Source organism: Trichophyton verrucosum (genome assembly GCF_000151505.1).
Source record: "Trichophyton verrucosum HKI 0517 chromosome Unknown contig00417_1.f1.exp, whole genome shotgun sequence".
NCBI lineage: Eukaryota > Fungi > Ascomycota > Eurotiomycetes > Onygenales > Arthrodermataceae > Trichophyton > Trichophyton verrucosum.
Window position 1 is genome coordinate 28 of NW_003315350.1, and position 25,522 is coordinate 25,549.

The 25,522-nt window shown below is 47.1% G+C and overlaps 4 protein-coding genes across 4 annotated transcripts; 2 read left to right on the forward strand and 2 right to left on the reverse strand.

Annotated features, from left to right (window-relative positions):
- Window positions 1-203: 203 nt before the first annotated feature.
- Window positions 204-368, forward strand: TRV_05450 (uncharacterized protein; the record flags this gene model as incomplete). The annotated part of the gene is made up of 1 exon (XM_003020403.1): window positions 204-368. A coding segment is annotated over one exon (165 nt), but the record flags the coding sequence as incomplete, so codon positions are not given.
- Window positions 369-553: 185 nt separating this feature from the next.
- On the reverse strand, window positions 554-3,897 carry TRV_05451 (uncharacterized protein; the record flags this gene model as incomplete). The annotated part of the gene is made up of 3 exons (XM_003020404.1): window positions 554-1,291; window positions 1,346-1,920; window positions 2,109-3,897. The coding sequence occupies 3 exons, from the start codon at window positions 3,895-3,897 to the stop codon at window positions 554-556; spliced, it is 3,102 nt and encodes a 1,033-aa protein (XP_003020450.1).
- Window positions 3,898-5,205: 1,308 nt separating this feature from the next.
- Window positions 5,206-20,863, reverse strand: TRV_05452 (nonribosomal siderophore peptide synthase SidC; the record flags this gene model as incomplete). Its single annotated transcript, XM_003020405.1, has 8 exons — window positions 5,206-10,121; window positions 10,175-12,206; window positions 12,256-13,482; window positions 13,538-15,949; window positions 16,005-16,111; window positions 16,261-16,509; window positions 16,560-20,511; window positions 20,573-20,863. The coding sequence occupies 8 exons, from the start codon at window positions 20,861-20,863 to the stop codon at window positions 5,206-5,208; spliced, it is 15,186 nt and encodes a 5,061-aa protein (XP_003020451.1).
- A 1,850-nt stretch (window positions 20,864-22,713) lies between these two features.
- TRV_05453 (uncharacterized protein) lies at window positions 22,714-24,270 on the forward strand (the record flags this gene model as incomplete). Its single annotated transcript, XM_003020406.1, has 2 exons — window positions 22,714-23,612; window positions 23,664-24,270. 2 exons carry the CDS (start codon window positions 22,714-22,716, stop codon window positions 24,268-24,270), a joined length of 1,506 nt encoding a protein of 501 aa, XP_003020452.1.
- Window positions 24,271-25,522: the final 1,252 nt, after the last annotated feature.

Sequence of the window (25,522 nt, forward strand, 5' to 3'; positions counted from 1 at the left end):
GAAAAAGAAAACATTTATTAGATAGTAGAGCAGTGAAGACAGTGAAGAAAAAGTTAATATTACTTTAACAGGTAAAAGTACCATCTCTAAAATATCGCAAGCTAGTTTATCCGTAGTATACATTGTTATTAAAACAAAACCATCCATCATAACTCAGAATATCATGCTGCTATGCAATGCGGGTGCTTTCAGACGCTTTCCAGATTGACATCACTGGTAAGATAGATAGGTATAACACAAAAGAAAGGTGCGACAAAGGAAAAAAGCAAAAGGAAAAGGATGATAAGAAAAATATGAGTCCCTTTACAAAGGAGATGGATGGTCAACAAACCAAATATTTGAAGAAAAAAAGTAGGGAGAACTCCTAGCTTTGCCTTGCCTTGCCCAAATTAAAACTCCTTTCCCATAATTGTCCCCGTTGGTAACCCCTGGCTTGCTCATCGCGCAGCTGGTGCGAAGAATTGTTGGAAAAAAAAGGAAAGACAAAAAAAAGAATCCGTTGAAGTATTGGTTTTCAGTATGAAAGTGACGAAGGTGTTTGTATCCATCATATTTAGACGTCCATCATTTCGGCGTCTTCGTTAAGTACCTCGTCAGCCGGTCCCCAGTTCCCTTCGAAGATCGTGGCGCCGGCTCGACGTCTCTGTTCGGCCCATTGTACCCCGAAGGACTGAAGGATTTCATCGGCAACAGGACGGTCTGGAGGGTTAGGGGATATCATCCATCCAACTAGTTTATCGAGAGCTTGGTCATTATCTGCATCAACCATAAACGCTGGCGGCTCTGCAAGTTCCCCACTGCGGGCACTAGGGGCGCCCTTTCGCTGAGCCAGCTGGAAGTAGTTGGAAGAAACATCCTGTGAGGGGCAGTCTTTGTCGAAATCGTCAAATGAAGACAGGTTTCCAATTGATGATTCAACTAGTGGATTGCCCGAGGCATCACGGAGGATGTTGCTGCTTTCTCCGCTCCATGTCAGGCTTGGAACATCACTCATGTCCCCGTTTCGGAGCTTCTGCCACGAGACTCCATTATCTGGGAGCTCAACATTGCCTGCAATTTCAAACATGATCAACCCGAGAGCGAATATGTCTGCAGGCTTGTCATATCGGCCCATCAGTACTTCTGGTCCAATGTACTCTCTATCACCTTCACCCTCGATTCCAGCTGCAGCAGGCCAACGAGTGGCAAGGCCAAAGTCTGCAATCTTCAGCACACCTTCGAAGGTGATGAGAATATTTGCTGGTTTCAAATCCAGGTGGATAAAACCTGTATCGTGAATATGTTTCAAGCCCTAAAAGGAGTTAGTTAATTCTCGTGTGTATATAACGAGTGTAGACAAACTTACATGTGCCAACTCTAGTAGGATCTTCCATATCCTAAAGTCGTCAAGCCTAGCTTTCAGGCCTACCTGAGATAGAAATACATCAAGACTACCTTCCTCACAGAACTCAGTCTGGATGTAGAGGTATCCTTTATCCTCCCAGCTATCAACATAGCTAATTATATGATCAGAGCCATGAAGAGCCTTGAGAGCGACGACTTCATTATTTCGTCTTTCTCGGTCCTTGGATCCAGCATATGGCTGTTTAGACTTCTTGACAGCCCATAACTTCCGGCTGCCGGTATTGGTAGGGGTCGAGTTAGACGAGAGGGGCGTCTGAGACTGGAAGAGTTGACTTGATGATGGTGGAGAAACACGCTCTGAGACTGAGTAGACGAGGGAAAATTCACCGGTACCAATGAGCTCCACTTTGTCAAAGCGTGAGTTTAGGCACGGGTCAATATCAGGGGAATTATAGCCGCCAAGAGGGAAGCTAGTTCGTTTCCCGAGATTTGGAAACGATTCACGGGGAGCGGTGGGAGTTGCAGGTAGAGCTGAGGCATTTGACTCTACAAGACTGAAGGTGTGATCATCAGGAGCTGTGATCGAAAGATTACTGGCATCGGGAGTCAAAGTATGATCTCGTGGTGTTCTTGGAGGCCCAGACTCTGGCGTTTTACAGTAGAACGGGCTCGCTGAAATAACGATCCATTAGTATACAATGTAAGATTGAATGCGATATTGAAAAAGAAATCAAAAGGACCGGAGGGAGAGGGGTCTATCTTACAAAATAAACCGGATTCGCCTCTGTTGGCATCGGAGTTTGGTTGACTTGCAGCTTGGAATTGGAATGGGGCGGAATTGGAGACGTGTTGAGGGAAGAGGCCTCGCCTGGTGGGTGTGGGAGGAAGATCTGAGTCTGTGGCACATTGGCTGTCAAAAGGGGCCGATGGTGATCGTGGAATAGAGCTAATATCACCATCGATACTAGCTAGACTCCCACGGCGGGAGGAGGTTGAAACGACACGGGAAGAGGGAGCCTTGACACGATGAGTGAAGGGGGTCTCAAAGGAGCTGGAAGACTTGTGGTAAGGAAGGAATTTTGCGCTGTTGGCTTGGTGCAGAGGCTTGGGTCCAAAAAGTACATTTGATGCGCGTTTGCAAGGAGTCTCGGGCATGTTGTGGCTCATAGTCGAGCTGTTACGGAAGTCCGAGACATTCTTGTTTTTCTTCGAAATCAGACCGGTGGACATGAAAGCCGCAGGCAATGGTTTCACAAGCTTGTAGTTTTCCGGTGTGGAAAAGGGAGAAGCTGAGGCATTGGAAGATTCCTGTCGTAGAAGACTGGGAGCCCTTGGTGCTACAGCACCAATTGGCAGAGACTTGGAAAAGTTAAGGATGGGCCTGGCTTCCGAGAAATTTGAGCTTAGAGCTCTGTTGGTGGGAGAGTCATCCCCGACGCTTGAGCTGGACGAGGATTGCGTAATAGTGCGAGAGAGAGGATGAGTAGGAGGGTGGAAAGTAGATGACGAAGGAGCTGTGAACAGAGACGTAGATGGATTCGGAGATGGAGAAGAGTCTGGTCCATTGAGGGGAAGGAAAGTCGAATTGTCGATTGCCATGCGATTCTTGTTCTGTAGCTGAAGCGATCCATCATTATCCGCGCTTATCTTCCGAACAAAGGGAGACCGCTCCGGATGTCGTTGCTGGATGGTAGATCGCCTCAACGAGGAAGAACGTTTTGGTATGGTAGAGAAATAGTGGCCCGGTGGTTGGAGCCGAGGCTCCTTTGGGTTCTGGTTGTTTAGGGGAGAATTGATTGCTGAGTAGCTGGACTCGAAGACGTCAAAATCGGCGCCAAAGCTAACACCATGCAAGCTTCTACGCTTGGCTGAAGGACTCTCAGCACCGAGGGAATCCATCGTCATGTTGACATCTGCCCGTTTTAAGGGGCTGGAGGAGAGTGGTGTCGTTGATTCCATGTTCCCACTTCGGCGTTTCTCTCGTCCAGCAGAGGTATCTTCTGAATGTTGCTCGATGGGGGAGGATAGAATGAGGGGGCTCTCCTGGCCGCCTCTGAAGAGCACTGGGCTCGGTGGCGTGGTAGAAACCTTTTCATCCATGGCGTCGATGGTGGGGGGTTCTGGAGAAGCAGCCGAGTTTCCGTTATCTCTAGACTCACCCAGTACCCGTTTTGCTGAGCCGGAGGAACTACTAGTCTTGGAGGAATGCATGAAACGACTCCGGCGCATAGGAGGACGGTGGATTTTTGCACTGGGAGGGAAAGGAATAGCCACGGGAGACGGAGTGTTTGGGTTAGGAACGAAAAGAATTTTGCCGTGGGAGGTCTGTTTAGAAGGTGAGAGATTGGACGAAGTGAAATTTGGGTGCCTGGTTGCCGGTGAGTTGAACGTGGATGGAGAGAGCAATCTGAAGTCCGTTGTCTTGGACGGACTCCTCGATAGCGAGCGTCGAAGTTGACTCAGGGCCGAGTTCTTGTGTGTGGCATGAAAACTGCTGGTGGAGAGGTGCAGAGTGCCTCCAGCATCACGGTGAGGAGAGAACGAGGCCACCATTGCTCCAGGCCGATAAACTGCAAGTGAAGTGAATGCTGGCTCTCACTCACACACTTTCTTTCACTTAAACAGGATTTCTGGGTGGGCTGGTAGTGGATGATGAGTCCTGTCTTGAGGCCACACAGGGAGAAATAACAAGGCTTCCTTATCGCGCCTGGTATGAATCTCCTCCCCCTCCGCGCGTCACAGACAGGTGATCTTTATTGATAACAGACCACAGTGAAGAGGCTCACAGTCCGCGTTTATAGTAAAAGGAAAAAGAGGTTGTTATTCACAAGTGGCTTGCGAGTTGCCGGCTGACAGGCAGACAGACAGACAGATAGCGAGAGACAGGCCTAGAGTGCCGGCGTAACTTCCATCAGCAACGCCTATGTATCAACTCCAGCGCGCGAGTCAGCACCGATACTCATGCTCGACAAGACGTCTCTGCTGGCCACTTTATCAAGGCTGAACGAGTGTAAGGCGACCTGGCTGATGAAACTTGACTTGCTGGCGGCCGATCGCGACAGACGTGGTGCTGAGTTGGCTGGCGGGAGACCGGGCTGAGTCGTTATCCACGCTGTCAGAAGGAGGTTTTTAAGGAGCGACAACAAAAAAAAGGGGGGAAATGCGAGTCGCAGGCCAACGCGATGCCAGATACCAGCAGCTGAATTAACGGGTGCTATGCTGGTGTTGTGGTGGTTGATGGCTGTCGCTGGGCGTGTCGTGTCGTGGTGGCGGCTCGAGGGACGCAGCGGAGGTTGGCGATGTTGTTTGATTGTGGTTGATTTGACGATGTTGAAGTTCGAAAGATAAAGAAAAAAAGCCTTTTTTTTTTTTTTTCTCCCTCACGCGATTCTACGCGTTGTTGTTATGATTTCCTGGTTGGGTTTAGCGTGGAAAATCTCGTGACGGAAAATGATGAGTCAGCAGGGCTAGCCTGCTTTGGGAAAAAAGACAACAAACAAGACAAACAAGACAAACAAACAAAGAGAGATAAGATAAGATGAGATTAGATGAGATTAGATGGAAGCGGCGAGGCGGCCGAAGACAGCGACAGCAGCATAAGGGCACGAGAGTCGCAAGGAGAAGAAGGAAAAGAAAAAGATAGGATCTATCAATAAACTAAATCGACACAGTCTATATATATATACACTTATATATAAATGGAGTACAAGTATGTTCTGTGGAGGGCGCTAACTCTATTTACATGGATAACCGTGGGCGCAACGCCGTACCTGCATTCTTTTTATAGCGTACCGCAGCATGGAGGACGACGGACGGCCAACGCCCTGCATCAACCGGCCCCTCGATGAAGCAGGCAGCGTCTCACCTGGCGCTGGACGTCTGCAGGGCAAGGAGCTCACGCCGGACTCCGTCCAGCACCCCCAAAGCCTTGTCGCTGCTGGGGCCAAACACCCCGACATCCAGCGTGTTGTTTCTAACCGCTGCCTCGATATCCACGGACGGCTGTGGAGATGGCTTGTTATTAGCCTCCTGCTTTTCAGGGGAATCCTGGGATAATTGGGACCCTGGGGGGCTTACCTTGTAAACATCTCCCGCGTTCTCCAATCCAACTCCACTCTCTATTCCAAGCATCTCTTCCAGCCAAAGCTTGCTGCTGCTGCCCTTTGCCGCCACATCCACTTGCTCACTGCCGTTGCTGTTGCAGCTTTCCTTGCTCTGCCACTTGAGCACCTCTTCCTCTGTAACCTGAACTAGTTGCGGGGCACCGGTCGTCGCTGTTGATACCTGTGCCACCACCTCCGGTAACTTGATGAAGTTCACTGTCGTATCGAGCCTGATTCCTGTCCACTCCGCTATCTGGGCCAGCGACACGGTGCAGTTCTCGGCAGAACCGATTTCATGCAGGTCACTCTGGATGATGCGCGCTAGCTCGAACACGGAGCGAGACCCTGGATCTTGGATGCGGAGTGGTACAATGTTCAGTGTTGGCGCCACAAGCTCTGGAAGGCCCACCAGGTCGTGGGAGCGGTTGGCCAGATATACACCAACCGTCAAGTCTGCTCCTCGGACATGGAACTCTCTCACATGTACCTTGGAGTAGGCTGCCAGGAACACGGCCTGCACTGATAATCCTTCTGCCTGGCAGATCTTGTTCAGCCAGTCGGTATTGTCCAGGAGACCTGGCTGGTACTTTCCTGCCCCGGCTTGGACGTCCATCACAGGCCCAGAAGCATTTTGGGCAACCGGAGTAGTATCACTTCCTAGATAGCCCCTCCAGAATGCCTCCTGCTGGGCTTCAGAAGACATAGCCTTGCCGTACTGTATAAACTCTGCAATGTCTACTGGCGTACTTACCGGGGTAGACACACCCTGGCATAGTGACTCAAGTATATTGATAAGATGCTGAAGCACCACTGCATCATAAAGGGCATGGTGGATATGTAGCATCAGCAAAGTCTCCGTCTCAGTTTGAGAAGCATATAGATAGACAAGTCCAGAGCCCTGTCTGGCCGCGACATGGCGACGATTCGACTTAACCCTCAGATCGGATCTCCAGATTATCGGATTACTAGCTTGCTTCAGCTCAGCCAGTACATAAGGCATGTCGGTATCACCAATAGAGAGTATTGTTGTACGAAGTATCGGTAGTTTGGCAGTCATCACTTTCCATGCGCTGTCTAGCTGGCTCTGAGTGATGCGGCCAGTAACCCTGTAGAAGAAGTCTGGGAAGAAGAGCTTTCCATGCGAGTTCTTCCAGGTCTCCAGCATGTAAATCTGCCCTGCCGTAGCCGGGAGGAAGGCCTCAACATCTTCTCGCTTCATACCATACTTCCCCAGCTGTAGGTCGATGTTGCTATTCCTCAGCGTTTGCGGTGACAAAAGTTTTTCTCTTGAAGTTGCAGTTGTTGGCTTCTTCTCCTGCGCAGAATTGACTATCTCCGCCATTTTTCCAACAGTCTCCGCTCGCAGTATATCCCTAACAGAGATGAGCACAGACTGCCGTCTGAGTAATGAAGAGACCTTGATAGCGCTGATGCTGTCAATACCGAAATGGAAGATGGTGGTATTCCTGGTGATCTCCTCCTTTGGTACAGCAGCAACTAGTGACAAGGTATCCCTGATCCTGTCTTCCAGTAGTGACCACACTACGGGCTCAATGGCGATACCACTGGGCCCGTCAGGTAAAGAACCACCGTTTTGAGTCACACTATCAAGGGTTGGCCGTTCTCTAACCTCTACGAAGTCTGCAGTGGACATCTCTGGTGATTGAATAATAGCTTTGAATACTTGCAACAGCTGCAAAACAAGTTGACTGGTATCTTTCTTGCTTAAAATGGTATCTTTGCAGGCAACACGCCATACAGCGGAGTCATCAATAGCCTCTAGTTCGACACAGATGGAATACTCCACACTCGATGAGCTGTTAATCGATTTATAGAGAGGCTTATCTTGACTTTCCTGCGAACTAGGGCTCTTCTGGTAGATGAAAAGGGTATCGAAAAGATCCTTATTTCCTACTCCCATCATAGACTTGATCTTTCGTAGTGGGTAGTGTTGATGCGCCAACATGTTACCCAGATTCCTCTGCACGTATTCTAACATCTCGGACACAGAACCGTGTAGGATTCCACGGACGGCAACGGTATTCATTGTTGGGAAAGCAATTTTTGAAGCTTCTTCTGTGTCTCGTCCAAGCATCACTGTGCCGAATAGAACGTCCAATTGTCCCAGGTAGCTGGCAAGGACAATGGTCCAACATGTAAGACCAAGAGCTTGGGCTGTAACGCCGTGGGCCTTGCAAAAGTCCAACACATGCGAGAGTGGTATATCGGAGGCAGTCTCGTCACGGTGCACCAGCGCTCCTTGACCACCAGCACCTGGCTGTGGGGGAAATATACTCGGCTCTGCATCCGAGAGTACGCCTTTCCAGAACTGCAGACCTTCATCTCTGGATGAACTGATGATAGCTTCAAGGACATGTTGATAGGATGGGCGTGCGCTAAATTGGCCTGAGTAGGCGCTCGCTACGTCTTGATGGAGAAGGGTGAGTGACCATCCATCGTACATGGCATGAGGCAGAGAAAGGATAAGAAGCAGTTTGGCTCTATCTCGAATGAGGCGTAAGTTGAATAGTGGTTTTGACATTACCAGTGACAATGCCCTTGCTCGCTCCTCTTGAATAATTGATTCAATGGAATTTTCTGCAACATCAACAATATTCCAGTCAATTTTGATGCTTGATTTGTGAATGAGTTGTGCATAAGAGAAAGGCAAATTTGGGTCAGGCACCGTGGCAAAGGAAGTCCGCAAGATTGGGTGACGTTTCGCGATAGTTTCCCATGCATTCTTCAACATGGTGACGTCCACATCTTCGTTGATCTGCAGGATGTCATGGTTGAAATAGTGAAGGCCATCAGATGATAACATTTCATTGATCATGCCTTCCTGCAAGGGTGTCGCCGGATAGATATGTTCAATATCTCCCAGGTCTTTCCCATCTTCTTCCAGAGACCGTCGTAATTGACTCTCTAAAGATTTCAAGTAAGTCAGGTCGGCTTTAGTGGCACTGCCATTCACTGTAACCTCGGCCATCATGGTTCGAATAGTCCTATTTCGCATGATATTGCCCACGGACAAATCTATGTGGTCACGCTTCAGGCGAGAGGAGAGTTTGATGGCATCTATGCTATCCAAGCCAACTTCAAGGATTGAGGAGTCCTCATTTATTTCCGACACATCGAGGTTTGCTAATTTAGCAATCTCTTGCCTCAGCAATGAAGCTGCTTGACTCCATTGAAACGAGGCAGTGCCGTTGGGTGAAGGGTCCCCAATGACTTTGTTGGCAAGCTGCTTCGACGAAGCCTCCAAGGAGGTTGAATCTCCTGAAAAGCCAAGATTCGAGAATGGTTCTTCCACAAAGATACGTAAAGATAGCTTGAAATTTTCGAGTAAGTCGGAAATACCATCAGAAGTCAAGATATCTCCTTGACACGCGGCCGTCACCTGGAAAGATCCACTTCCTTGACTCTGCACTTCTAGGGCAAGGGGGTAATCAGCTTCTGCGAAGGATGCCACAGGTTCCCATAACGACTCCCCTGATTGAGAGGTGGTGTTTTCTTGTTTCTGGAAAACAAAGAGTACGTCAAACAGAGGTCTCTGGGAACTTCGACCGATCCATTTCATTATTGATCTCAGCGGCGTATGCTGGAAAGGAAGGGCAGAGACAGAGTAGTCATGGCAAGCTTTCACAAGTCCAGAAAAGGTCGAGAAACCGGACTTCGGAATATTGCAAGGAATAGTGTTAAACAAAGGCCCAACCGCAGTATTAGCGTCTTCTGAGTCGAATGATCTTCCGGAAACCACAATGCCCATAGTCGGGGTGTAACTAAAGTACCTCTCGAACGTATACACCCAGCAAGCATGAAACATTGCTTGTTCCGTAACGCCTAGTGATCTCCTTGTTTCCTCAATGCCATGGAAGCCTTCAATCCGAATTGTCAAAGTTCTGGACCCAGGTTCGGGGAGCGGTATCCGTGGTATTGTCGTTTGGCTCAGGTCCTCGAGATGTTTGACCCAGAACGATTTAGCAGCAGGCACAGTACGAAGTGGGCCAAGAGGCAGTACTTCGGTGAATGGCATAGACCTCGGTATTTGTCCGCTATTGTATTCGTTTTTCACTGCATCAAGGATGATTGGGAGACTGACACCGTCGTATAAACCGTGGAATATATTCAGGCACATCCATCTGCGTTTTGGGCTGGAGACGATACCGATTTCCCAGACTCGGCTCATGAAATTATTGAAACCAAGGTTCCACTTCTTGAAGTGGCTCTCAGCTGTACTTTCAAGTTCATCGTCCTTTGATATTACAAATTCGAACCACGGTAGGGCTGCCTCCTTAAGGACAACGAGAGCGTATCCATCATCTGTAAGAGGGAAGTTTGTACGTAGCAACTGGAACGAAACTTGTGCTCGTTTCCAAGCCTCCTTAAGCATCGGTATGTCGGTGTGCGGTGCAAGCTGAAACTTGAATGATGTCAAGTAAGGGTGAGATTCATTCCTCAGACATTGGTACAGCATGCCATCTTGCAATGATGTGCATGGAGTGATGGCTTCGATATCCTGTGGAGCAACTTCTAGTTCGTTTGCCACGTGTGACATATGCATATGAGCAAATGCTGCTATTTTTTGCCTTGCATCCTCATACTGGCGCCTCTCGCCTTCACCATTGTTATCAGGAGATTCAATAGCCTTAGCTAGTAGCGAAATAGTTGAGCCTAAAAAAGGATCAGCACAATCCACCCATATTCTCAACACGGAACAAACTTACATTTCATCACAACTGATGGGTGGGCAGCTGGAAAGCCAGCTTCCCGTAGCGCCCGAGAGAAGGATATCACCAAGATAGAGTCCAGGCCCAATTCGAAGATGTTTGAAGATGATGAGATTGTCTTCTCCTCGACCTTCGTAAATCTAGACAATATAGGAATTATCGCCCTGATTGTATCCGTGTCTTCGGTTGGGCTTTCCTGCTCATGACTGGACAATGTCTGCATTTCGCTCAGTACCATCGACGCAAATATTCCTCTCAATTGACCGTTATCAATTTTGTTGTTAGATGATAACGGAAACTTCGTTAACGGGATAATATGAGTCGGGATCATGTACCCTGGTAAATGTGACCGGCATTCCAAGCGGATGGCTTCCAAAACTCTGCCAGCCTCAGGGCTGAAGTCAACTTCTGGACAGGAAGCTGTGGAAGCAGAAGTAAGGACAGTGGTGAAAGACACTATTTGCTCCTTAGTTGCAGTGGGATGTTTGAGTACCATTGTCACCACATCTCCCACTCCCTCTGTGGAATTTTTTATCACATGGTTTATCTCATTGATTTCAAGTCTCTGACCTCGAAGCTTCACTTGGTCATCAATACGTCCAAGGAAGCAGAAACTTCCATCATGCATCATGCGTACTAAATCACCAGTTCGGTAAACTCTTTCTCCATATGTCTCAATATATTGGAACTTTTCTGCTGTCAATTGTGGTCTGTTCAGATAACCTTTGCCAACAAGTGGGCCAGACACACAAAGTTCTCCGATACCACCACGTAAAACGGGTGTATTGGTACCCTGTTTGAAGACATAACCACTGACATTATCAAATTGCGGACCAATATTAGTCGGCTTATCCGAAGAAGTGACCCGTGGAAGCATTGTACAACCGATTGTGACTTCGGTTGGCCCATATCCATTGTAAATGACCTCATGAGGGCCCCAATGTTCAAGGATCTCTTGCTTTAGCTTTTCGCCCCCTGTGATAAAAACACCACGGCAAAGGGATGGGACATCCTCAGGGTGTATTAACTGTGCGAGGCTAGGAGTCAAATCAATGTGTGTGATAGACAAGTCACGAAGGGTTCCCGCAAAGTCTTCAAAGAGAGTATCTCTAGGGCAAGATGTTAGACATATTCCTACACTCCACGTCCAGTATTGCTCAAGAACGCTGACATCGAAGTGGAATGAAGCAAACTGGAACCACCGAGACGATTCATCCCAATGTCCTCCAAACAATCTTTGAAATGAAAGCATGGCTTGCACAGCATTGTCATGAGTTATCTCGCAACCTTTCGGTGTACCTGTGCTTCCTGAGGTATACAAGCAATAGCAGGTTTCATCACCGTGAATCGGGAAGCTTAGTGTTGGAGGTGTCGAGTCCACTCCGTTCAGTAGACCCTCTTCATTTACCACGACCAGCCTTATGCCAGTCAGATTTTTTAACTCATTTTGCTGTCCCATCCCGCACATGAGGACATCTGCTTTCGAATCTTCCAATATAAATTGTTTTCGAGCGATTGGAGCACTGGGATCAATCGCTAAGAATGCACAGCCAACTTTGAGGACTCCAAGTATTGAGAAGTAAGCCTCTGGACATTTCTGAAAGGAAACTCCAACCAAAGTTCCTTGTTTCACACCGAGATGGTGAAGTAGGTTTGCGTATCTATTTCCTTGTTCATCTAAATCTTTGTAAGTCCAGCTCTGGGTAGTTAGTTTGCCATTGACTCTCTCCGCAAATTCGAGTGCCACCTTAGATGGATGCCTAGTTGCTCCAACTTCTACAAACTGATGTAAAAGTTGAGTTGGGCAATCAATTTTAGTATCCTTTCTTGGTAAAACAGACACAATGGAGCGGCTTGCAGTGTCGAGGGAAGAAGAAGTTGAATCAGGGTATTGTAGAATATCAGTCAGCAACCAATCAAGTTCATCAAGGAGCAAGGAGGCCTGGCCGTCAGGTAGAATGTGATTTTGATAGGTCACAGCAAGCTTGAGAGTATCGTTACTCGGGATCAGCTCAAGAGACACAGAATACTATATCTGTTAGCATGACGCATATCCCGTTTTCGCTCCTTCCACTTACTTCAGTCTGACTGTTTTCTTCAACTACATCCCAGAGGGTGTTTTGTTTATCCGTGGAGGCCAGCTTTTGGAAAACGAAAAGAGTATCGAAGAGTGGGGAGTCTGCTTTACTCAGACGCTGAATCTTTGCCAGTGACGTAAATTGATATTTCACAGCCATGGCATTGGATTTCATGATCTGCTGAAGCAGTTCCCGATTCGTTGCTTCCACGTTTTGCTGAGCTGGCACTGTCGTAATACAGGGGAATGCAGTATCCTGAGCTTGTTCAGAGATATCTCGACCAGAGAGTACCAAGCCATATGTAACAGTAGACTCTCCCAGGTATGACGAGAGAATTCGAGACCATGCAGCCTGACCAACGGCTTGTAAGGTAACTCCAAGCTCACGGCAGCCTTCTTGTAGTTTCTCCATGGTAAACGAACAGTCTCGGGAAAGGAAACGGGTATCGTTTACCTTAGCATGGAGAGGATTCATGTCTGGGAATTTCGTAGCACTGAACGAAGGGCCCACCTCGCTCCAATAACTCTCTGATTCAGGGGATTGAAACTTCTCGACAATGTAACCCAGGACCGAAGACACCGGAATCGCTGGCGGTAAGGTAGATCCATTATAAACATTTATCACTTCTGAGAGTATAAGGTTCATTGAATGAGCGTCGTAGAGAGCGTGATGGGCTGAAAGTTGCATGAGCGTGGAGCCACTGCAAGGTTTAACGGTAAGGAACCACGGCGGGTGGTGGAGTTGATTCAATATACTCTTGCCATTAAGGTGTTGTTCACGTCTCGCGTCTGATATGCTCTTAGAAGGGGAAAGACACTCATTCCAGGGTAATTCGATAACTCCCGGGCGATATGTCACCATCGCGAATGGGAATATGTCGTCCTTCACGTCACAGAATCCAGTTCTCAGCATCTCGTTTCTCTCCATGACGCTTTCCCATACAAATCTTAGAGCAATCAGATTCAATGGTGCCGGAGATTTCAGCGTAAGGCTGTTGAAATAAAGCAAGCCCTCTGAGTTTATGAACGAGGCAAGCATACCTGCTTGCGGCGGTGTGCAAGGTCGGATAGCTTCAATATTACTTTCCAATAATCCTAACTTATCGCAGATAGAGGATAAATGCAATGATTGGAAGCTATTGAAGTCAAAGCTATCAAGCGTTAGGCCGACGCAGTCGTTTGCTTTTGAACCTTGCAGGACCAATGCAATATCTCGAATTGAAGGCCCCTAGATAGTGTCAGGCTAGACAATGGTATGACGTTTATACTATTGGAAAACTCACCTCTAGAATATCAGCCGCTGAAATTTCGTAGCCGACTTTTCTAAAATGTCCAGCTATCTGAATAGCATTGATACTGTCAAGTCCCAGCTCAAAAATAGTCGTATCCATGTTGATACGCTTTTTATCAATTTTTGACATTGCTGAAAGCAGATCTCGAATTTCTAGACATCCTTCACCCCATTCCTCGGATTCGTCATATCCATTGGTCTTATGATCTCTATTTCCTTCCCCTATTTTTCTGAAGACACTGAGGCCTCCAGGAACTTGTCCCTCAGATTCAACGAGAGAGAAATCCATTGCCCTAGCCTCCGGGAAGCGAAGTGTATGGGTTAGAATAGCATGGTAACTTGCAATGATGATATCTATATCCGTTGTCGGCACAAGACCCTCGTCAAAGTGGAAAATGAACTGCATAGAATCACTTTCGGGGTTGGGTACGACTTCAAATATAATAGGGAAGTCCATTACACCATTCTCGGATACCATCCTCCATAGAGACTCGTTCAACTGAAGGGGCCTTCCTTGTAGCAGGAGCAATGAATCGAAAATCCTCTGGCCTCGTTGACTGAAGCGCGACTGAATTCGCCTCATTGAACTGAGTTGATAGGGAAGAGTGGATGCTCTGTTAAATTGCAAGTTCCTCATCAAGTCTATGTTTGTCATATTCCCGTTCAAGCTTGTTCTCACGGGCAACGTGTTGAAGCATGGGCCGACTATTCTTTCGGCCCCATCGATAGGTATACCCCTGCAATTTACCACATCTCCAAAGCAGATATCAGGAGAACCGGAGAGTAAGCATATCAGTCTACTCCAGGCTGCCTGTAGTAAACTCAGGGTGGTTACAGACGAGCTCTTGCATGCATTGCAAACCTCAGTAAAGCTTGAGCTAGGTATGTGGGAAGTCGATCGATTCATTTTCGGGCTTCCCTTAACTAGAGAGGAGGGTGATGTGAATAAGGTAGGAGTAAAGTCCTTCAGGTAATTGCTCCAGAACTGGTCTGTTGAATCACTGTTGACATCGATCATCTCGTGAAGATAGAGATCAAAAGGGACGACAGGTGGAAGTTGATGCTCAAGCACGCAATCTTGGACCTCTTGCAAGAGGACTTCCATTGCTTCACCATCGTATAGAGCATGGTGTATTGATAAGAGTAGGAAAACCTTTGGAGAATCAACACACTGTAATACAGTAAACGAATAGAGTGAATGCGGCCCCTCTTTGACAGCGACTGAGAGCTTGCTTCTTTCCAGGGTCGAGGGTGCATCGGCGATTGGGCATTCAATTGATCGCCATGCAATATCAAGCCGCTCCAGAACGACTTGAACGAATGGAAACCGAGCGTCATCAGTTTGCTGGAACCAAGTTCTTAGAATGTCATGCCTCGCAACCATTTTCATCCAGGCCATCTTTAAGAGCTCGATGTTCATGTTGATTTCGAAAACCAAATGGTTGTAGTATGACGCATCATTGCCGGTGGATATGCCAGAAAGCATGCCTTCTTGTAACGAAGTACACGGCAAAATTTTGGTGACGTTGACCCCATGCGCAGAAGCTTCATCCTTGATTTTGCTTATTAGGCCTGGACTGAAGAGATGATTAAATGCTGGAATGGATTCTAAGCCTGGCATCTGGGCTTCAGTATTCTGCGACATCTTCCTCGTAAGTCGAGTGATGGAATCATTTTTCATAATAACAGAGATGTCAATCTGCCCGAAACCGGCAAGTTTTAGTTCCCTGGAGAAAGCGATTGCTATCACCGAGTCAAAACCTAGTCGGTAAAAGGAGGTATGTCGCCCTATTTCTTTCGTCGAGACTCCCGTAACTTGTGCAACAAGTTCCGCGACCTTCGCTTCATTGTCAGTCAGATTTTCCTGGGTATGTTCTTCTTTCTCCCCACGCGAATACACATCAAGAAGCGTTGGATTAGCGCTTAAGTACATATACTTCAAGGCTTCCTTATCAATCTTTCTTCCGACGGTTGTCATGGGAATATGACTTATTGGTATGAGGAAGGATGGGATCATATAACTAGGCAAATGATCGCCTATATAGTCAAAAAGTTGCTGGAAAATATGAGAATTTTCATGCTGCCCAAGTCCGTCGATATTGATATTTTCAGGGACCCAAAACGATATCAACTGTTTGCTGTCTCCACAGTCTCCATTGTTGGAATCACACAAGATCGTTGCGCAATCCTTAACACTTTCATGGGTCATCAAAATACTAGTAATTTCGCCCAGTTCAATGCGCTGGCCTCGAATTTTTACTAGGTCATCGCGGCGACCTACAAAGGCAATTGAGCCATCAGGGAGGAGTCTTCCATAGTCGCCACTTTTGTAAATCCGCCCATATTTTTCATGGACTAAAAACTTCTGTCGTGTGAGGTCTTCCATGTTCAAATATCCAATACCCTAATCAAATGTTAATTTGAGTAGTTGTTACATTCCTGTTCTGAAATGCACTTACCACTTGATCCCCACCAAAACAAAGCTCACCTATGGCTCCTCGTGGGACAAGAGAAAACCGTTCTCCTTCCGCGAGTACGAACGCAGACGTGTTCGGAAGTGGTCTCCCTATATTGCTGGTAAAGTGGGACATACCTACGTTGGGTTTAACCGTGCAAATATTGGTGGTTTCGCTTGGACCGTAGCCTAAAGACATATTGGTTAGGGTCTCACTCACTCCATGTATTTACTTGTTTTGTTTTATAGAAATTATTTACCTTGCCATAGGCCTTTCCCCGCCCAATCCATCAGAACTTTTGGTGTCAGTGCTTCACCGGCAGTGACAAGAAATTTAACCAGCGGCACGTTATTCGCTCTCACAAGAGCAGCAACGGTTGGAGTCATGCTAAGGTGAGTAATCCGCAAGATGCGAATTGCGTGTTCAATGTCCCTGAACAATACATCGTTCTTTGCAGAACATAAGGTCATTCCTCTGCTCCAGGCAAAAAATATTTCAAACACAGAGACTTGAATTTGTTAGTAGATGTAATATGTGGGATGAAATGGGTCGGCTCACCATCAAAAGCATGAGAACATGCTTGAAGCAATCTTGATTCAGGAAAATCAGGATATAGTGCCGACAAAACAGCAATGTTACTCTCCAGGTTAAAACGTGAAATAAGGACGCCCTTTGGCGTACCAGTGGTCCCAGATGTGAATACTGCGTATGCAGGGGAAGATCCAGGAGCTTTTGGAAACTCATATAGAGCATTCTGCATCAACATTTGGTTTTTGGCCAGTATTGTCCTAGTGTTTGGGAGATCTGATAGTTGGACCAGAATTTCACTATCGGCAATGCAAATGCGGCAGCTTGCTTCTTGAATAATGTGCTTCACTCGATTTATGGGCGTTTGTGGTGTCATGGGCACATATCCAGCTCCTGATTTGATGACAGCGAGAATAGAGATGTAAAGCTCAAGTGATTTCTCGAGGCATATTGCAACCAAATTACCTTCAACAACGCCAAGATTCCGGAGTTGACTAGCAAGCTTGTTGGATTGTGCATCCAATTCCGAATATGTCAGTGTTTTTATAGCTTTATCTCCTGTTTCCGGGTCTAAAGAATCTAGAAATTCGACAGCAATCCTCTCTGAGTCTATTTTTGCGAGCTCTTCAACCGACTCAGATAGACCAGGAACATATTTCAAGGGCGGTGGAAGAGTATTCTCCATTGAAAGCAGAGACTTCGGAAGATGGGATGGAATGTCCTCTAATAGCCTATCGGCAGACTCAAGGAAAGTCATGGCTATACTTTCGATTTGTTTCAAAAATATCACTACGTGGCTTTCCGGGAGGATCGATTCTTCGAAAGTCGCCTTTGCTCGGATTTTGCCATCTTGAATTCCCAGTTCAGTAGTCAATGTGAACTCAAGGAAATCCCTCGACGCGACCTGGGCTATTGGTCCACAGATAGTGGTGAAGCTATCTTGCCAAACAAAAAGGGTATCAAATAACTGATCAGCCGTATTAATTCCGGAGACTTGTTTTACGTCTCGAAGGGGAACAAATCCGTGAACAAGAGACTTTCTATTCAACCCATGAAGAATTGCAAGTAGATCACGGACAGTTCGAGCTTTTTGGAGATTAAGTCTTAGAGGAAGCGTCGAGATGCACGGTCCCACAATGCTTTCAATGCCATCTATAGGAAGGGTACGGCCAGCAGATACGTTCCCAAGGATAATATCCGAAGTACCATTGTATGCCGAAAGTAGATATCCAATGGCTGCCTGGAATATGATTTGTCGACCTATTCGGAAATCCCGAACGAAAGAATCAAGCTGGTCTATGTCAATATTGAACTGACGCTCAATAACCTGGGTGACTTTTGGAAGATCAGATCTATCTTGAAAATTAGGCCACAGACAAGGTGTAGAGCCCTGGAGATGAGACTGCCAATAATTTAAAGCTTGCTCGCGAATTTCGGAGGAATGATTATTTATGTGGAAAAGGGTGAAGAGTCGGTATTGTGGCCGCTGAGTTATTTGTTTATTCTCAAGTGCTGAGGCCAAGTCCCACATAATCTGATCCCAGGACCAGCCATCATACAACGAATGATGGATATGAACCAGAGCTTTGGGTTGCCCATCAATGACGCAGAGTTGAACTCTGAGTGGATGCAATATATCCCACTGGTTCTGCAACTCTAAGTTATGGTCAAAAATCTTCGACTCTATGATTTGGTCGGGATGAAGACTCTCCCAAACGACCTGGGCGTATGGGAATCCAGGAAAGTCTATTTCAATAAACCCTGATCTCAAAACTTCGTTTTGTAGAGCAGTGCTTATAAATGCACTTTTAACGCCTTCTAGAGAAATGCCACGATCGAACTGCAGTTCAACAGAATTAAAATATGTCTTAGGATTTAACTTCGTTTCCAAAAGCATTCCAGTCTGTATTGGGCTGCATGGAATTATATCTGTTGGTTGCTGTAAATTCTCAGTAAGCTTCAACATTTCGTGCCCCTGTTGGATGATCGTATTCCACATCTTTAATGGCTCACTTTCAGTGGGAATCATAGTCATCTCAGGTTGTGTCTTCAAGACGAGGGCAGCCATCTTGCGGATAGAGTCGGCTTCTAGGATATCCAAGGCGTTCAGAAAGACTCCCTCCTTCCGTAAAGAGGATGCAAGGTGAATAGCCCTTAGAGAATCAAGGCCGGCTGACGCAAGGCTTGCTGTTGGGGTAATGGGTGACTCCAGAAGCAAGTTGAGGGATACGGAGATCTTCTGTTCGATGTCTCCTGCTGGCTCAGCTAGATCTGTTTGATCGACGCCCTTTGATAGTATGTATTCCGCCTCTAGACCTTTCCTGTCAATTTTACCAGATGGGAGGCGAGGAAGCTTATTTAGGATGACGAAGTTCCCAGGGATCATAAATTTCGGCAGGGATCGTCGGCAGGTCAACTGCAGATCTCTGGAAGTACAATGTGCGACGTCCGCCGATAGGAAAGCAACGAGAGCTCCCTGAATAACACAGGCGGCGGCGTTTCTCACGTATTGATTTTTCAAGAGCACGTTCTCAATCTCCCCAAGCTCGATTCGTTGACCTCTAAGTTTGACCTGTCCCGTAGATATACGACCCATGCATTGGAGTTCACCATTGGGATGTAGACGTGCCTTGTCTCCGGTCCTGTATAACCGTCCATATGTTTTAGAATCAATAAAAGCATTTCGATTCTCGGTCGGCCGGTTAAGGTAGTACCTAGCAAGCTGTGGACCTCCAATCACAAGCTCGCCGACATGACCAACAGGTAGTATCACTGGTTCCTGACCAACGATGTGGTCCATAGAAATGATGAAAGCAGAGACGGTTTTGAAAGGTGTACCAATGTTTCCAACAAGCGAGCCGGCACGAACTGAAGAGACAGCAGTGCAATGGATAGTCGCTTCTGTAGGTCCATACATTCCGTGCAATAATCCAGGTTTATCCTCCGAAGAACCGAATTCGTCGACCACATGTCTTGTCAACATCTCGCCGATTGTCAACAAAAGTTTAAGACACGGCACAGCATCTCGAGATTGGAGAAGTTCTCCACAGACTGTTGGAGTAAGTTCAGCAGCGTCAACATTCAGTTGGTTGATGATACCGGGGAGATCGTTTAGCATCAAACGTCTGTTACAACCCACGAGGGTAACACCCCTGAAAAGGGGGAAGAATATCTCAAAAACAGAGACATCAAATGTAGGAGCTGCAAATTGAAGGAATCTCCTGAAGCCAGGGATTATTTCATCATGTGCTAGCAACGCTTGCACAGCAGCCTGGTGCGATATTCCCACTCCTTTAGGCAGTCCTGTAGAGCCAGAAGTATACATGACGTATGCCAAATCTTCATTGCAAACATCCACGCCAGAAAGACAGCCTGGCGCAAAGGTCTTGCTCTCTTCCATTTTTACTATAGTGATTGAAGTTTCGATATTTTGGAAGGCACTGGTAAGCCCCTCATTGGTGACGACAACGCGAGCATCGACATCTCCAACAATGAAATTAAGCCGTTCCGTCGGGGTATCAAGGTTTAATGGGCAAACAGCGGCACCGGCCTTTAAAATCGCCAACCACGCCACATATAGGTCTAGTGATTGGGGGAGAAGCACAGGTATGATCTTTCCGTGCTGTCCTGGGGGTGGAAGAGAGGCTAGGATGTGTACCAGGTGAGACGCCAGTTGCTCCGAGAGATAGTGAAGCATCTCATAACTTAAATCTTCTACTTCGCCACTTTCATTAAGAAACGAAATTGCTGGCTCGTTGCCAGTGTGACGAACCATTTCATGGAAAAGATGAGGGCCTGGTAAGATCAAAGGCGTTGGATTGACTATTGAGAGGGGTAGAGGCTCTCGTAGAAGGCTCTCTAGATTTCTAGCAAGCTGATCCAGGTACCTGACACTGGTACAGCCTCTAGATGTAATTGACCCATTTAGTTGGTGCGGGGTATACCTGATTTCTAGCTGACATCGTTCGCTGGTAATAGGGGTCTATCAATTTGGTTAATACTGGAAACTGTTTTTGTTGAAAGGGTTGAGTTAAGATCCTTACATCCGAAGTGACTATTGCAGTATGGCTACCTGAATTGCCCGATTTTTCAATCTGGACACTCTCTATATGGCCACCTTCTAGATGTATTCTCGCGGCGGCTCCATCAATTTGGATGACTGGGGATTCTTCTTCACTCAAACGACTCAATATAGACGCCCATGCGAGAATCAGTCTGTCGAGATCGATGATATTGTCCAGCTTCCAAGTAGCAGAGGCTTGCGAAGGGACGGCCTCAGTCCCATAGTTGAGACTGGGAAACTGCGTGTATCGATCACAGAGGAATGAATCCATGATTCAACAATTAATGGAAGAGAAGAGAAATGAGAATCCGCTATAATGCCGACATAGCTGAGAGCCCCGAGTTGGCGGGCTATATAAATGCTTTCAAAATACCCAAGAAAAAGTTGATCAGTTCGACGGTTAGATTGATAAGAAAAAGTAATTAAAGATGCCCACTTTAACTATAGTGCGACTAAGCGCGTGACGTCTTCAACACAGCGTTCAAGAAGAGAGAAACGGCCGAGGAAGTGATGGAGAGGAAGCAGAGTTCCATACGAGGCACAAGGCGCGAAAACGCCGTCCCGCCCCGGCAAGGATCCAGCTCGGGGAATGAGGACCAGGCGAGCTTAAGCCCGCGGGTCCAACAAGCAACCTCTAACCGAGTCTAAGTAATAGCTGATGAAACCTTAGATTAAGAAATAATAAGAAAAAAAAAATTTTTTTGGAGCGAAGAATGACTGAACCTGCATTGCAGTCAATCTTGGTTTGCACCATTGCTGTGTGCCTTGCGGCAACAAAAAGAGAACCCTACGTGTTATACAGTTAACTGCCCCCTCTTGCTTGCTCTGAGAGCAGGGAGAAAAACAAAAAAATTATGAAACGCAGAGATAACTATGCCTTGCAGAAGACATGACAGGCAATATCCGAGTGTCGATAGGTCTTGGCCTCCAAGTAAGTAGAGACCTGCCCCTCTCTGTCAGGGTCGGGCCTGGAGGCTGCTGATGGCTGGATGATTGGCCAAGCGTCGACTGGATAGTGAATTCCCTCCTTGTCTTGTCGAGAGCCGTCTTTTTTGACCGGAGGTTGTGTTTGCCCCTGGTTTGGCGCCCTCGATGGAAGAAGTGTCGTTTCTTGTCTCTTGTTTGCTTTTTTTCGGCGTCGGAGGAAGACGTGATTATGTCCAAATGCGGGCTAGCGTAGCGTGTCGGTCAAACACGGATCTAATCTTATCGATCTGATAAGTAAGAACATTTGTAAACTCCGGTGCGACGTCAACAACATCCGACCTTTCGGTGGCCCCTTAAGTATTCCACACTTAGCGCTGCATATCTCCACTGAACACCCACAGCCCACTTCAATCCCCGTCAAACAAGCGAAGGAGAAACAAGTTAGCGTGAAGAGTTGAGCTGAGCAGGCAGGTAGCAGGGTAGGAAAAAACGAAAGAGGGCAAGATGGGTTGAAAATACGAACAGAGGGCAGCGCAAACCGTCCGCTCCCCTTGGAATATGCATTCCGCATTCACAGAGAGATAGAGCCATCAATGGGAAGAGAGGGCGACCATTTCCCCCTTCTCTGTGCCGTTTTTCTCGATTGACACGCACGCACCCTGTCAGGGATTCCTAAACACAGCCTATGGAAATAGTCAGCAGCAGCACCGTTCCGTGTCCCAAACTCTACCTTGAGGATCAGGAGGTCCCCGGCTCTTTTTTTGCTCCCCCTCCCTGTGGCTATACCTTCGCCTAAGCGCCTTCGCTACCTGCATCACCTGGGGCAAATTAATTGCATGGCAGCTCCGTTTTCAGCCCATCGAGGGTTTTTCTGGTGGAACCATTTCGTCAACTCTAAACTTTCCTTTCCCGTGTCAATGATGATTATCTGATGCGACATGCGGGCAGGCACCGACGGAGATAGAAAGCATGTTCCAGGGGTTCTTCGGTCTTTACTCCAGTTGATTTTATAAACCATCTTCCGCTCCGAGTATATACAGTTGATCCTTTGCATCGTTCAGCAATAATAGTTCTTCATTTCCATCGTTATCCCCAAAACGAAAGCATTCGATCTAGTACGACTACCGATATTGCTTCTATATATACATTTTGCTGGACGAAATGGCACCCTCTCTTGAACCTTTAAGTCCATACATGAATGGTACTTCTGCCATGGGCAACGGGTTCACAAATGGAACCAACTACCCCGTACCAAAGCTGGAACTTCAGCCTGAAACCACCTCGACATCATCTACAAGAGCGCAGACTCACCCATTACTGCCTTCTGTCTCTGATGATGAGCTGAATGACCTCATTTGTGTTGGCTTTGGCCCAGCATCACTCGCCATAGCCATTGCTCTTCACGACCGCCTGCTTGAAACTGCCCATTCCTTAGATATCACCACTCTCCCAAAAATCTGCTTTCTGGAGAAACAGCCGAACTTTGCGTGGCATTCTGGCATGCTTCTTCCTGGGTCAAAGATGCAAATCTCCTTCATCAAGGATCTGGCTACCATCCGCAACCCCAGAAGCGAGTTTACCTTTCTCAACTACCTACAAGTTCATGATCGCCTCCTTGATTTTGCCAACCTCGGGACCTTTCTCCCTGCCCGTATTGAATTCGAAGACTACATGAAGTGGTGTGCGAGTAAATTTGCCAACCTGGTCAGGTACAGAACCGAGGTCCTCGACGTCACTCCTTCAGAGGTCGATCCTGTGACTGGCAAGGTTCACTTCTTCACTGTCCGCTCTAAGGTCTTGGAGACTGGCGAAATAACCACTCGCAAGGCCCGCCACGTAGTTGTTGCTATCGGTGGAAAGCCAAATATTCCAGCGGAATTCCCAACGAACTCGAGAATCATTCATTCATCCGCCTACTGCACCACCATTCCCAGCCTTCTTAACAATACCCTTAAGGAGTACAGCATTGCTGTTGCGGGAAGCGGCCAGAGCGCAGCCGAGATTTTCCATGATCTTCAGAAAAGATATCCTAATGCTAAAACCAGCCTTATCATGCGAGACTCGGCCCTCCGCCCGAGTGACGACTCCCCATTGTAAGTAAAAGCAAGATTTCGTGACTAGGCAATGTGGAGTTACTAACATAGTCCCAGTGTCAATGAGCTCTTTAACCCCGAGAGGGTCGACCAGTTCTTCAACCAGAGCGAGAAGGAGAGACAGCACTTTCTTGACCGCCACCGCTCTACCAACTACAGTGTTGTAAGGCCGGAGCTTATTGAACAAATCTACGCAGATATGTACATTCAGAAAATTCAATACCCAGATGAGACTCAATGGCAACACAGAATCTTCTCTTCCTGCTTGATCTCCAAGGTCGACTCAGATAAGAGCGAGAAACTCAATCTATCATTGCAGCACTGCCACTCTGAAAACACCACCATGAACGGAACCCACAATGAGGAGATGAATGCGGATGCCCTGATTTTGGCAACTGGTTACGTGCGAAACGCACATGAAAGCATCCTTGCCTCCATTGAGCCTCTTCTGGCTCAAAAACACATGGGATGGAAGGTCCAGAGAAACTACAGACTAGAATTAGATAAGAACCAGGTGGATGTTGATGCTGGGATCTGGCTGCAAGGATGCAACGAATCTACTCATGGTCTTAGCGACAGTCTTCTATCAATTTTGGCAGTCCGAGGCGCAGAGATTGTTCAAGCGATATTTGGTGCCCAGATTTCTAATGGAAATTAGCCTGGTAAGGCAGAAGCAGGAGTCGGGTTCGCCGTGAGTTGATGCCAGCACAATCGAAATTTCCTGGGTCTGGTCATACATCAGAACATCTCCCCTTCGCCTTTCTGTTTCAATATCATCTGTCTTGTTCCTTTTTCGCCCCACTAGTTACTTCGTTAGTTTCTTAGCTTCTATTTCGACGTAAAAGCTCTCACAGTATTGTTTGAATTTATCACCGTTTCTCCATCCAGGCAGTTTTGCGTTTACTGGTTACAACATCCTAGCCTAATTCTATAGCTACTCACCTTCTCCGATATTCCCAAGTTGATTGGTTCAGTCAGATAATTCCATGCCTATATGGACGATAGAACACAGAGCTCTCTTCAGCCATTCCTTGTCCACATATCAAAGACAGGGCCAACAAAGGATGCTTTATGTTTTTCGTATATTTTCGATTCAAAGTTTTCCTGTGCATGAATATGACGGAATTATTCCATACACCGTACTTCCAGGCCTGTATCCACAAAGTATGCACTCCGTATGGAGTAATTGAACATGCACCTCTCCGTACAGCGGTAGTAAAGTATTTAACTATACGGAGTACTCCGTACCAGTTGTCATCCTCTCCCCCACCCGACCACCTAACTAACTGACATGACAGCGCTGATCCCTGTATACTCGCACTCTAGCGCTTGTGTTGCTACCCGCGTGGAGCAACAGGAGACGCAACTCCTCGATCTGATAAGCCAGAGTGTAAACTTTGTTCGTTATCTGATCCCTCACTGTGGAGCTGCAGCCATCTGATAGTTGTCCGAAATGACCCGGGTAGCAATGTCAAATATGCAAACCCGCAACACGCCAAGCACCAAGCGCCAACAGGGCTGGCTCTATGGGGCTGCACATAGGGAAATTGCGCCCAAGCAGCTGGCTAACTGCTGAATTCTCGGCCAGTGATGCCGCGGTGTGCGCGGGCAGTCTGCGGGAATTTGGTAGGAAATTAAGAAGACGGATTGTGAGGAAGAAGCATGAAGGTCTTTCGATCCGGTGGTAACCTTGGGCCGCACCAGGCTGGATTGGTAGTTTGACCTCTATATTCCCGTATTTATTCTTGGAGGTGTGATATGCTGCGTCCGAGTCGCAGGACTAGAGTCGTAAGTGACATGAAAATTTCGATCTATCATACAATGTTTGAGTCACAAGCTTATGAGCTAAATTGAGAAGGCAAACAGAAAAACTAGAGGGCATATAGCAATATAGCAGAAGAGAAGAACTA